Source organism: Impatiens glandulifera, chromosome 4 (assembly GCF_907164915.1).
Source record: "Impatiens glandulifera chromosome 4, dImpGla2.1, whole genome shotgun sequence".
Classification (NCBI taxonomy): Eukaryota; Viridiplantae; Streptophyta; class Magnoliopsida; order Ericales; family Balsaminaceae; genus Impatiens; species Impatiens glandulifera.
The window spans coordinates 56,014,367-56,027,899 of NC_061865.1; the positions used below are offsets into that span (position 1 = coordinate 56,014,367).

At 29.7% G+C, this 13,533-nt stretch overlaps 1 protein-coding gene across 2 annotated transcripts; it reads right to left on the reverse strand.

The window, feature by feature from the left end:
- Positions 1-2,601: 2,601 nt before the first annotated feature.
- On the reverse strand, positions 2,602-10,011 carry LOC124933561 (topless-related protein 4-like). Of its 2 annotated transcripts, none has more exons than XM_047473975.1 (26): positions 9,872-10,011; positions 9,594-9,719; positions 9,086-9,265; positions 8,724-8,996; positions 8,448-8,631; positions 8,234-8,357; positions 7,935-8,047; positions 7,655-7,823; positions 7,469-7,578; positions 7,322-7,391; positions 7,163-7,236; positions 6,499-6,594; positions 6,320-6,415; positions 6,094-6,221; positions 5,788-6,022; positions 5,539-5,703; positions 5,368-5,460; positions 5,135-5,278; positions 4,391-4,501; positions 4,129-4,308; positions 3,926-4,054; positions 3,736-3,831; positions 3,474-3,662; positions 3,205-3,371; positions 2,905-3,102; positions 2,602-2,805 (listed from the first exon to the last, which is right to left on the reverse strand). In XM_047473975.1, exons 2-26 carry the CDS (start codon positions 9,671-9,673, stop codon positions 2,802-2,804), a joined length of 3,408 nt encoding a protein of 1,135 aa, XP_047329931.1. In that variant the 5' UTR covers positions 9,674-9,719; positions 9,872-10,011; the 3' UTR covers positions 2,602-2,801. The 2 variants fall into 2 exon arrangements, with proteins under 2 accessions (XP_047329931.1, XP_047329932.1); XM_047473976.1 differs by having other exon boundaries at positions 9,594-9,685; positions 9,872-9,916.
- Positions 10,012-13,533: the final 3,522 nt, after the last annotated feature.

Here is a 13,533-nt window from a genome sequence, read left to right on the forward strand (position 1 = left end):
GAATAATTTAATATTTATTTTTATTCAAATTTTAGATTATTTAGGACGGATTTGATTGAGTTTATTTAAATAATTCAACTTAACTAAACATTATTTTAATCATTTTTTATCTATCTTATCGATTAATTCATCAGTTAAAATACTAAAATATCTTATATTTTAATAATTTTTATGATTTTTTATCAAACAAATTACAACCCATCAAAATCATCATGAATAATTACATTTTAAATAACCCAAATTATTTTTAAAGAAATCTCAATCCGAACCAACCTTTAATGAATCTTGATGAGATAAATAATTAATATTTCAAACAAGTCCTAAGTTTCTTACATATATACATGGGTATCCCCACATCAATTAGTAGTGTTAAAAAGTATGTTGAAAGAAATGATTTTCCATCACTTTAATAAATATATAAAATTCTTAATATGATTGATACTTTCTAATTTTGTCTATTTTATCTGAAAAATGACTATTACTATTTATGTTGAACTACATTAACAAAATTCTACATTAGTTGGTGAATGAGTTCTTTAGAATATGATTAATATATAGAAAGCTTCATCAATTTATATTTGTTATTATTTGCGGAAACATTTAAATCTTAAGGAATCGATCTCATTTTAATTTTATTATTGATGATTAGGATTATCATTAATTTTATTTAAATAAGAACAATTTATACAATTAAATTTGAGACATTTAAACTTAGCACTTATAAATGAATTTTAGTTATTTAAGTCACAATTTTATAATTTAAGGTTATTTAGTTGTTGATTAGTAACATGGTTTGGTTGAGAAATGCTTGCATTTTTTAAAATTGAATTTTTGTGATATACTCAATAAAGATGTATTCATTTTTAATAATGAAACAAATTCATTAAAAAGGTTAGATGTAGAAAAAAAATGAAAACTTTTCTTCTTAAACACTAGTTCATTATTTCATCTAATGCCTTATTAACATACAAAACAACAGCACATGTGGATGCCACAAAGACAAGATGAACAACTGGGCAAGAAAACGTGCAAGCAAACCCTAACTAAATAAGCTTAAAGATCTTTTATTTTATTTTATTTTTTTTAAAAAAAAATTGATGTTATAGACTGTCATAATCCTTTTAAAACATGAGACTTTAAACTTTTGAAATTTTGAAATTTTTGATCAATTTTTAAGTATACGAAAGTGGAGGATTATGTATGCGACGTGTCATAATAGTTCTTCTTAATTCAAATGTATATATAAACGAATTAAAAAAAATGTAATAAGAAATTCGAAATTTATGATTGGGGTAAATCCCTTGTCATTTACCTGTGGTGGGTCTCTCATGTGGGTGGATACTTACAAGAAAAATCTCAGTATAGCAAAAACAAACCTTTTTACAAGCTGAAAAACAATAAAAGAGAATTTTAAAAATATTCACCAAAACCTTATATTGTCTTATTTATTTACAAAGTTTTTGAATAGGTTGATCATATTCTATATATAAGAAATCTGAAAAAAAAGTGTTCAATGTCCCACAATTATAACTCCTCCCCATTTCATTAATAAATTTAATTTATATAGAAGATACAAGTTATATAGAATAGTTGATAATCAAATAGTTTAAATATCATTTTGAGAAAGTTTTTGCTCTTGTACCATATGAGTTGAAAAACAATGAGTTTTCTTTTTTTGAAATTAGGAAACTAAACGACCCCACAGTCATGAATTTTATAACCTCGGGCATAAATTATTGTTCGAATATTGTCTCGCTATTATTGAGGCAATATTGTAAAAATAAACAAAAACAAAAATGATGAATGGTTTTCTTATACGGATGATAGAAGTCTTGAATGAAGTTGGAAAAGTTAAATAGGGGAAAGAGTTCCAAATTTGTCAAATTCAACCCAATTGTGAAAAACAAAAGTTATGGAAAACTTCTACTCTTCTATAATGGATCACTTTGCAATCGAAACGAAAAGACAATACAAACTTGAATGAAACATGAACGATAAGGCTTCATAACGATCAATCTTGAGTTAGATCTCAATATCTAAAAAGAAACCATAAGAGTAGACCTACGGATTCTAATGTTGGATTCTGTCGTGTGTAGTTTAGTTTGTTATGTTGACTTGTTAACCCTAACTTTCTTTTTGTTGAGAAAAAAATAGAGGTTCTTGGGGGAACATGATGATGATGTGACTCCCCACCATTGTAGCATGTTAGGAGTGTTTGTCTTGAGAATTGAGTACAAATTAGAGGTCTATTGCTATTGCTGATGGGCAATTGCAATAAGAGAAATAGTATTCTGTCTTTGCCTACTTATTATTTAATTTCATACCATCCATTCATTCATCTTTCACAAACAGTCAATCAATAACCTGTGCATTATGCATATGGTTCCACCCCCACCAATAAACATCATCTTCAACTTCAAAACCAGCCAAATTGGGCCACCATCATCATCATCACCCCCAACTCTGTTCATTCTAGACTTCTTTGACAAATCTCCAAAATCAAACCAAAAACATAATAATAAATAAATAACACCCACCAACCAACTTCATGATAATATAGGAATGTATGCTGTTGTGAGACACGACAGGTTTTCTTTGAAAGAAAACGACATTAAGATTTTCAGTCACCTTATTGAATAAAAGAACTCTTAATATAGTCAAAGTTAATGTAACAATACATAATAAAGTTAACCTCAAAGCATTTACATTTTTTTTCTATAGAGACTGAGTGAGTGACCTATTATAAAGTTAGAACCAGCATTCATCTTTCATCTACCAGACTCTAAATCTTGCAATCTCACTTACCTATAAGAAATTTGAAAAGAAAAAGGAAATTAATTCTCAGAATTTCCTTCTCAAGATGAATTTACATTGTATGTGACCTAATCCATGTCGGTTAATTACCTTTGGGGTTGTTCTGAACTGGCTGCACTAGGTGGCGCGTTACTTGGCCCAGCCCCATTTTCATGTGGTGGGGAAGTGCCCCATTTTCCTTCTGATTCCAAAGGCTCGATAATGCAAACACCACCATCGTTGAGTCCCAAAGCAAACTGATTAGGGTCGGATGGGTGAGCCGCAATGACCAGAGGATGACCTCTCAAGCTGCAAACACAAAAAAAAAAAATTACAAGAGTTTAAAGAAGTCAAATTCAATAACTTCAAACCAAATCTTTCATTGTCATAAAAAGTAAACAGAATTTTGACCTCGGGTTTGAGGGAAGATAAGCAGACGGATTAATTCGACATCTTAACCGTAAGTTAACAGCAGTTAAAACGCCGATACTCCCATCTTCAAAGCTGACATATATCGATTGACTATCGCAGGAATAGGCAGCATGTGTGATTGGACCACTAACTTCCCGAGGGACCCACTGTTTGGGAAACATGAGTTTTGATCAGATAACACCATATCGAAACATCGCGATTTCGGAAGACAATTAAACCAAAAAACAAAACAAAAATAGCATTTTTACCTGCTTAAGACATTCCATCTTAGGCGCTTCATATATGGCTATCTGAGTTTCATGAACTACCATCAAATGGATCTGATCTTGGTGAAACTGAACTTTGGTATCAGCTAGAGGAGCCTGTGTTCGGCCTGGTGGGACCTGCAAGAACTTACTAGTCTGCTTCTCCCACCCATCTGTGCTCCAAACGCAGAGCTATGGAAGATTCAAATTTTACTATTAGCATACAAAAGTTTAAAAAATACTTATACAGAACTGGGTTAAGTACCTGAGAGTCTGCCCCTGAAGAAACTAGGATGTTCAGAATATTAGAGAAGGCTAGCCCCGTTATTCTTTTCTGGTGGCCTTTGAGTTTGATTTTCACCTGCTAGGTCGAAAGTGGTTGATGTTAATACTATACATAATTTAAAAATCACAAATTTTCAAAGAATTCAGCACAAAAAGGATGATAACAAAACCTCGTCAACTCTGACGTTATATATCTGGATAGATGAATCGTCCATGCCAATCGCGATAATATTATTATCTTGCGGATGGAATGCGAGAAATGTTGCTGCAGGTGGCGACGGCATGAACATTGTCATCGTCTGCATTAAATAATAAACTATTAAACTGAAAGAAGGCCATATTTAAGCAAATATACCCAAAAAAAATCACTTGCCTTGAAAGTCATCATATTGAACAATGAGATTTTCCCTCCAGAAGCAGACATAACATATGAATCATTCTTTGAAAGTGCAAAGCAAGAAACAGCATCTTCAGGGTTGGTATCACCGATATCATTGGTCATTAAAATTCCACTTGCAGGTTGCCACAGTTGAGGTGCAACATTAGCAGTTGCCTAAAAGAAAAATTAGCAGTGAAAAACACAATGAGAACAAGTGATTTGCAAATGAAATGAAATTTTTAGGTTTTTTCGCTACCTTGCCACTCATGTTGCGATCATTTCTCTGCCATTTCCAAAGCTTGTGAACTGCATTGGCTGATAAAGCCAAAATAGCAAGTCCAGAATTTGTATACATCAACCTTGAGACCTGATGTGTGGAACGAATGAGAGAAAATGATAAAAGTCATCATAAGACCAAAAAAATGTGAAAAGAGATATTATTTCAATAAACAATATAAAAGTGTGATTTAAATAATGTTGTTTGTGGAATAATATAAGAAAGAAATCACAATGGTGAAAACCAAGAGACGCGCAATGAGGAATCATTAGAAAAAACCACAAAGGAACACAAAACACTCAATTAGTTTTATTTCAGACTATGTCTTTTACCTAGAGAGGTTAGTACAGAAACTCCACTTCAATTAAAGTGTTCTTAGTAAGAATCGAATATAAGACATCGACCTCTTAGTGGTAACCACTTGTACTAGTGGGCATGTCTATCAAAATCAGCTTATTTTGGGTTAATTACCTTTGGGGGAGGGGGAATTACGCTTAAACTTCACTATAACACTCAATTTTGGGTTAATTACACTTCAACTTCATTATATGTTCTTAGGATAGAACGGGAAAAAATGGGAAATAAATGAAAGATTATGAGGCTTTTCAACGAAAACATGCATAGATGTAAACCAAATGCAGTTAGTAGCAGCTAAGGAGTGAAAACAAACAGGCTAAATAACATGTTCAGGAAACATATTAACATGTGGAAATAGAAGCATACCCTTGATGTCAAATTCTCTGGCAGCCTCAAGGACCGGCACTGTGATGGCTCATTCACTTCTGTCAGTTTCCAGATCCTAGTCTTATCTGCGGATTCATCATTAATTCTAGGCTTGATATCTACCAAGCTTCTGGCATCCCCATTCTTAAGAATTTTCAAGAAAAAAAAACTGTCAGATTATAAGACACTACTTTTAAGCTTTATGTCAACCTATGATGCAGAGAAACACCAACCATTAGGACAAGAGGTCCCATTGGACCAGGACGATCCATGATGCTGGAACCAACTGCTCCACCGACAGCACCAAATGAAGCCATAGAAGGAGCCTGTAGTTAGATATTAAGAGTTCTTCAGATCAACTTTCGTAAATTAAACAGATTGATAAAAGACTGAACATGAACTACCTTCACAATCGCAGCAGAGCCAATCCTAGAAGGATCAAATGACCTACTTTCTACAGTGCGAAGTATCCGAATTCCATCTGAATTGGCTAAAATTTTAATACCATTATCATTGGTTGAAACAGCCAAAAACATCCCTTCTTTGCTGAATCGGACACAAGGAGAAGCCTGGATTACACATAGCAAATATGAATATTGGAAAGAACCCCAAAAGTTTCTGAGCCTCAATAAATATAGATTTCAAGAAATTACCGCCAGTCCGCCATCTGCTTCTGTTGTCGTCAATATATTAAGACTGTCCATGTCCCAAAATTTCAACATGAATTCATCTCCAACTGCTAAGAATCGATTCTTGGTGGTGTCAAATTGGACAACTCCATCCGTTCGCTTCCCAAGCCCGTTATAGGTACGTTTAACAGCACCTTCACTTTCATTCCACTCCACAAGGTAAGAATCTCCTTCTTTATTGGTTCCACATGAAAATAACCTGTCAAAGTCCAGACGGATTTTAAGACACTTTCTTTTTGTGGTCAAATAGCAAAAGAATTTAATTTAGACCTTGATCCATCTGCACTATATGCCATTGCAGTGGAGGAATGGCCCGGTGCATCATAGTCAACTCTAGATCCCGCATTATCATAAAGCCATGCCTTTATTTTCCCATCGGTCGCAGTTGAAAAGATAAACTGGTATATATAACAGTAAAATAATATTGAGTGATAAATTGCAGAACACAAAGAGGAGTGTTTATTAAACAAATTTTTGTGCAAAACTAGTAAGTTACCTGAATATTCTCCTTGTGGTGTGGACACAAAGAGTATACAGGTGCTTCATGGCCTTCAAAGGTGTATTGCTTGGCTCCTGTAACAGCATCCCACACCTGTAAAAGATTTTTACGTATTTAAAACCAGAATTTAACAATCACCACCAGCCTTGAGAAACCATCAAATTCAGAGAGATGACCTTGATGAGCCTATCTTCGCCACAAGTGACAAAGGAGAGTTGTTTATTTGGGTAAGAGAAAGCAATATCATTGACACTTCCAGAATGAGCTTCCACCTAAATATAACCATAGATTTATTAAATCAATGAGAAAATGCCACAAGTGGACTAAAGAATAAAAGGGATGCCAATTTGCGATGATCATTGTCATTATTTGGATCATCTGGACGGATAGAAACAAGGGTTTCGCAAAATCACAACATGTTAGGGAGAAAGCACGAAAATATCTCATGTCCAAAGCTTTTTTTTCTCTCAATTTTGAACTCATAAACATCTTCTCTCTTTTTTCCCTTTTTTGAGACCAGGGATTTTACTTGGAGGAGGCTAGCAAAGCATCTCATCACGATGACCTCCCAACTTCAATCAAAGTGTTTTTCAGTGGGAATCAAACCTAAGAGCTCAACCTGTTAGTTCAAGACTCTCACAAACATCATTTTTAATGTATTATGCGAGATTTCCTGTTCTTGGTTGTAAGTATTTCTACTGTAGTTGTGATCTTCATGTTTACCCGTAGTTTTAATGAGGTGAGGTATTTCTTTTCAAAAAGAAAATGCCAAATAACTTGCATGTAAATATCATTTAAAGGGACTGGTGTAAGCACGGAGCTAAGATGAAGGCAACAAACCTCTAAATGGTTACGGACATCTTCACCCCCATGGTACGAGTATACATGAACAATGTGCTTAGAATATGCAACAGCTGAAGAAAGGATAATAACTCTTCAGGACAACTTGTCATTTATTAATTGCAAAGAAAAATATATAATACTTGAATTAATACATACCAAACAAGTTACCATCTGGACTCCAGGTTACGCGATTGACTGATGCAGTATAATCACTCGAAAGAGATGCCTAATTAACGATAAAAAACTATATCAGTGTCTTCTTGAAGAAACATGTAATAACTGAATATATAAGAGCTCACTAACCTGCAATGAGACAGAACAAGTTGCAAGTTCCCACATCTTGAAGTTCCGAACAGCAAGCCTCTCCCGACTGCCTAGCTCCCATATCATAATCTCACCATTGTCGGTCCCAACTGTAATTAATTTCCAAATTAAATGACTGGACAAGAAAATATCGATGGTAGCAGTTATACGATAATCTGAGCTAACCAAGAAGAGTTATTTGTTGAGACGGATGGAAATCCATGCTCTTCACAGCTGACCCTGTATTAAGAGACATGCAAACCGCTTTGGGCAAATCATCAGAAGAATATGAACTCTGGCCATGGCTCTGAGCAGTAAACCCAACAGGTAAGATATTAACTGGAAGGTTGTTAACCTGTTAGTTTGATTGAGCAAGTTACAAGAATGAATCAGCAAAAAATTCAAACATCAATCTTTAAAACTCCCATTGTCAGTGAAACGTAGGGAATAGTTATTCACTACTTACTTCATCTGACATTCCAAAAGGTCTTGTTCTCTTTAGTACGAGATCAGAATCTGCTGTCTGATAATCCACATTCACACTATTTGTAGGAGGAGTTCTTGGACGCTTTAAAAGTGCTGCCACAAGTAAAAAATAAAATAATAAATTTTCTGCAATCGTTTAGATTTATTATCTCTAATGTTCATAATTAATGTCCAGAACCACTGTGGACACTCATATATAAGGACCTTGTTACAGATTTTCATTAATTAGAATAAATGACAGCTGTCGGATTGAATTTTACAATATACGCTAAGGAGTACCTGAATTATTAGGCGTTGTGAAACCAATGGGCCCAGCTGATGATGCCGAAGGGTGAACAGCAGAAGGATTAGCCATCCACCCAGCAAGAGAAGATGGCATAGGAACTGGAGCTGCTGGGAATGGCTTTAGAGACAAACACAGATGTAGTCAGGACCTTAACATATGCAATAAAGATTTTTGGATAAACTTTTAAGAGAAAGAATTGTGGCTTACTCCATGTGCAGCTAGAGGTGGAAACCCCCCAGGTTTAGGAACCATGCCCATTAAGTGATTAGTAATCGGAGATGGGGCACGGGCACCATTTGGCTGTGATTGTGCACAAGAATGGTCCACAAACAAGGTTTTTATATCAGGGTTAGACTTTGGATTCTTACAAAGCTGGTGCTGCCAATTCAAGCTGCAAAGGGAATATAACTAATCGTCAGAACTACAGAAAACAGATCAAAATTAGATCAGGGAACTCAAAATTGCAAGCATATATATAATAACCTCTGGTTGATTAATGTCCGAAGCCTTGAGTTCTTCAGACTAGGAAGAGCTAGCTTATCCCTGAACAAGGGGTTAGCTTCAATCAACTTTTTAAGCTCAGCAAGCATTATGTTCCTAGCAGACTTTGTATCTCCATACTTAGATAGTTGCTCATTATCCCTAAAATTCTCCAAGGTCATAAGTTGAGTTATTTCTTTAAAGAGATCTTCATTGAAGGCAGAAAAAACTTTCAAGTCCTTCACTAGGATTTCCACCGCATTAGGACGATCTTTCCTGTGATTTTAAAAAGCAAATATAAAGGATTCAGCCAAGATAGACAATGAAGCTAAAAAAATAATACTTTAAAAAGATTTGATCTTAACTTGTCCAGAGCTTCCAAGTACTTTTGTTTCCGAATCTCAAAGAATATCTTCATTGAGTATCGGTTATCATCTACCTTTGTAAATCCCGATAAATACTTCTCAACCTCATCCCATTCTCCATTTGTCACTAACTCATCAAAATATCTCATGTTGAAGAAGAAACCCGATTCTTGCTCCAACCTCCAAAATACAAACATACAAAGAACCCATCTCAGTTCACATTGGTAAGATTATAAAAAAAAACTCTATGTGCATGTTCCAAACACCAATGAATTTCATTTATGCACTTAATTCTTTCTAAAAGACCGAAAGAAAAGGAAATAATAGGAAAAAGTAATAAATTCTAACAATGAGAACATAATTTGACTATATAAATAGCCCTATACCTAACTTAAGTAATCAGAAAGATATCCAACAACCACTATTAAACTTGTTTTAAACCAAAATTAGAAGCTCAACACCTTCACTATGAAATCAAAATCAAAATGCAGTGGATTAAGACCCTTACCTATGAACAGTATCTTTGAATTTCTCTTCCTCCAAAAACTGAAGTATAAGAAACACAAGTTCCCTGCTCAAAGAAGACATTTTTGCCTCAAACTGCAAACAAGATCTAAGATAATTATCGTCGAACCTGCACAAAAATCCCTAAAAATCAGATTTCTAAGCAAATCAATGAACAAAAATTCTACTACGAAGCAATCTCGCGAAACCCAACTCGTAAAACAACAATTACATACTTTTACACCCTTGAATTGTCAATTGGCGAATGAAAAGAGCTTATACCTCACGGATTTGAGATGGAAACAGATCGGTGGTTGTTGAAGAAGACGAGAAAGAAGAAGAAGATGGCGGAGAGAGAGAGAGGTTGGTTACTAGTATTTCTCTCTCTAGGGATTCTGCAGATGTGAAGCGAAGAAGAAGAAGAATACGATTTTAGGACAAATAAATAGTTGAAGAAGAGACGAGACAAAAACCAGACGATATATAAAAGTGTAAGAAAGAGATAAACTATAATGATATTTAGACAATCTTATAAATGATAAGCAGATCTTCTTATACATAAGAGTTTGTTTGATTTTTATTAATTTTTAGAAATTTTATTTTATAGATTTTAATAATTCATAATTGTATTGTATATAAACAAGATTTAGAGAACTCTCAATTCTTAAATTATATAAAGTATTTTTAGAAAGTGATATATTAATTACTTTTATTTATATTTGATATAAATAAAATATATTATTAAAATAAATAAAATATTTTTAGGTGGAAAGTAAATAAAAAAGTAAATAATAAATTAAAAGAACTATATTTTATAAAATTTATAATTCATAAATATATCAAAATAATTCTCATTGATTATTTTGAAACCATTTATCTAGTTTACAAAATTATAATAAAAAATTTGTTTCATATAATATTATCTTTGAAATCATGATTCAAATTATAAAGTGATTTTATTATTATCTATATTATAATATAATTTATTTTAATATAAAGAATATTTTTTAAATTATGATTTAGATTTTTGTAGATCATCATAATTAATGAAAAATATAACAAATGTTTTTAAAAAATAATGAACATTTTTATTTAGTTTATTTTATCACTAATAATATTTGAAAATTAACACAATAAAATAATATCTTAATGCTTGACATAAAAGTGCATTATCTTCCTTTTAGTTAAAAAAAATATAAAATATATAAAGAAATAATTTTTTTTTCTTTTATCACTTTTGCAAAATAAGATATAAAAAAAACTTTGTGATCTATCATAAAATATGTTATCAAATAAGTTTAAGTGAAACCAAAAAAAAATCATCTTTAAATCTATCAGAAAAAAAATCTATCAATTGATTTCCTTGTATAAATATATTATAAAAATATTGTCCTAATCTAGTAATTTACAATAAATTTTAATATTTTTAATTAAGAAAACTAATACCCACTTAAATTTAAATTTCAAATCTGTAATAGAATTAGTTTAAAATTGCTTTATACTAATTATGTTTTTATTTTATTTTTGTTAAGAGAAGGTGTGAAAAGGACCATAAAGAGAAGGACTTTTATGTAAATAACTTATTTATGTCCATAAAAAAATAATAAAACAATTTGTTTAGCGCGTGAGCGTAGGTTAGTGGACTAAAAAGTGAGTTTCCTGACATTAACATATCTTTTCGTTATTTTATCGTATTTGTTTTTTTTTTACTAACACGATATATTTGTCAAATTCTCGTGCATTGCGCGGCGCGTTAAGCCGTTATAATTAGCTATGTAGAGGCTGTTTGGTTTGCTTCTATAATAAGCCTTCTTTAGCTTATTGAAAAAATAATAATTTTATACATAAATATTTTAATAAGAGTAAATATGCCTTTTTAACTTATTATAGAAATGAGCAAATTTATACACAAACCTAACCTTTTGACAAATTAAATAATTAATATTTATATTTTATATCCTTTTAAATTATAAAACATTATACTTACGTCATTTTCTCAAAAATCCATTCATACTTTTAATTTTATATTAATATTTTATAATTTAACTTATTCATACATCTTCAAACAAATTCACAATCTTTCATTTAAATAATAAAATATTTGTAGGGATGACACAACTTTTTTTTATTCAACAAGATGATATAAGCATCCTTTATTTAATAATTTGTTATACTAATTTTAATCCTTCCCTAAAAAAAATTATAACATTTTATGTTTAAAAAATAATTTTTTATATTTTTATCTATTTTAAGCGTTTAAACTTATGAATTCAACATGTTTTTATCATCACATTTTTTTTATTCATTCTCTATTTTCATTTTTATTTTTCTATTTTTTTTTTTACTTTTTAATATAATTTTATTTAATCATTAATTAATAAGATCAAATAAAAATCTAAATAGCCTATTCTTTTACTTTTTAAAACAAAATTTAAAAAAAAAATTAAAAAAAAATCAATATCAAACAAGCTCTCGTATTTAACTTTTTTTTAAAATAATAAAATATTTATTTGAAGATGAAATTTTAAAAATCCATATCCAATAGATATTTTTTTAATAAGTATATTTTTTTCTTATTTGTTAATTTATTTTATTTACTTATTTAATTATTTATTCTAATTAAAATTTAAAATTATATATTAAAAAAATTAAAATTAATCTATTTATATGATTTATTTTAAAATAAATTATTTTTTAATTTAAGTAATTTATTAATATTTAAAATTGAGTTAATAAAAAAAATTATTTTAAATAAAAAATATTAAACTTGTAAATATATAATTTAAGTAATGAGTTATATATTATAAATGATTTATAAAAAAATATTTTAAAATAATTTTTTATGTATAAATAAAAGTGGACAACAGATTAAGCATATAGTCCACAAACACATTTAACTATCTAATTAGACGTAAAACTTGTCACATGTCGAGTTCGAACCCAAGACCTTAAGGTGAGAATATCCACTTATTTTTGTCGTAGGCTAGAAGAGGGTATATATATATATATATATATATATATATATATATATATATATATATATATATATATATATATATATATATATATATATATATATATGAGAAATTATTAGGTGAGGGAATGACTTGTCATAATCTTATTCGTTAAAAAAATCAAATAATTTCTCTATTTTCTCTCTTTTTTCTTTCACTTTTATATTTTCCAACCAATGAAGATATGTCAAGTCATTTACTCCAACCATTTCTTGTTCTACCCATGTTTCAAACAATTTTTCTCAAACTACCCATATTTTCATTCATATTCCCAAAATACCCACATTTCTCTCTCTAAATCATTAATTAACCATTAATTATCCATCTTTCACCCTAAACTTAATTATTATTTGATTTTATAAATATAAATATATAACTAAAATTAATAATAAAATATATTATATAAATAACATATATATTTTATTTTTACTTAATTATATAATATAATATATATAATTAAAATTAAACATTTTAAATTTAATAGGTTTAATTTTAATTATATATATTATATTTTTACTTAATTTTAAAAATATAATATATATAATTAAAATTAAACATACTAAACTAAATAATAAATAATATTATAAATTAAAATAAAATATCTAACATTAACTTTAAATAAAATAAAATAAACCTTAAAATAAATTTCATAAATCTTAAAATATTTATAAAAGTGTCAATTAAAAAACTTTAAAATAAAATAAATTACATAAACTTTAAAATATTTATAATATTTTACGTTTTATGTAAAACATATGTGTTATTTTAATATTCATGTAATATATGTATTATTTTAATACTTATATAATTTAATAAATTTTATTTTAACATATAATATTGAAGTTTTATGTAATGTATTTTATTTTAGTGTATAATATTTTATTTAAATTATTTAATTTAAAATATTTAATTTAAATTATATGTATTATA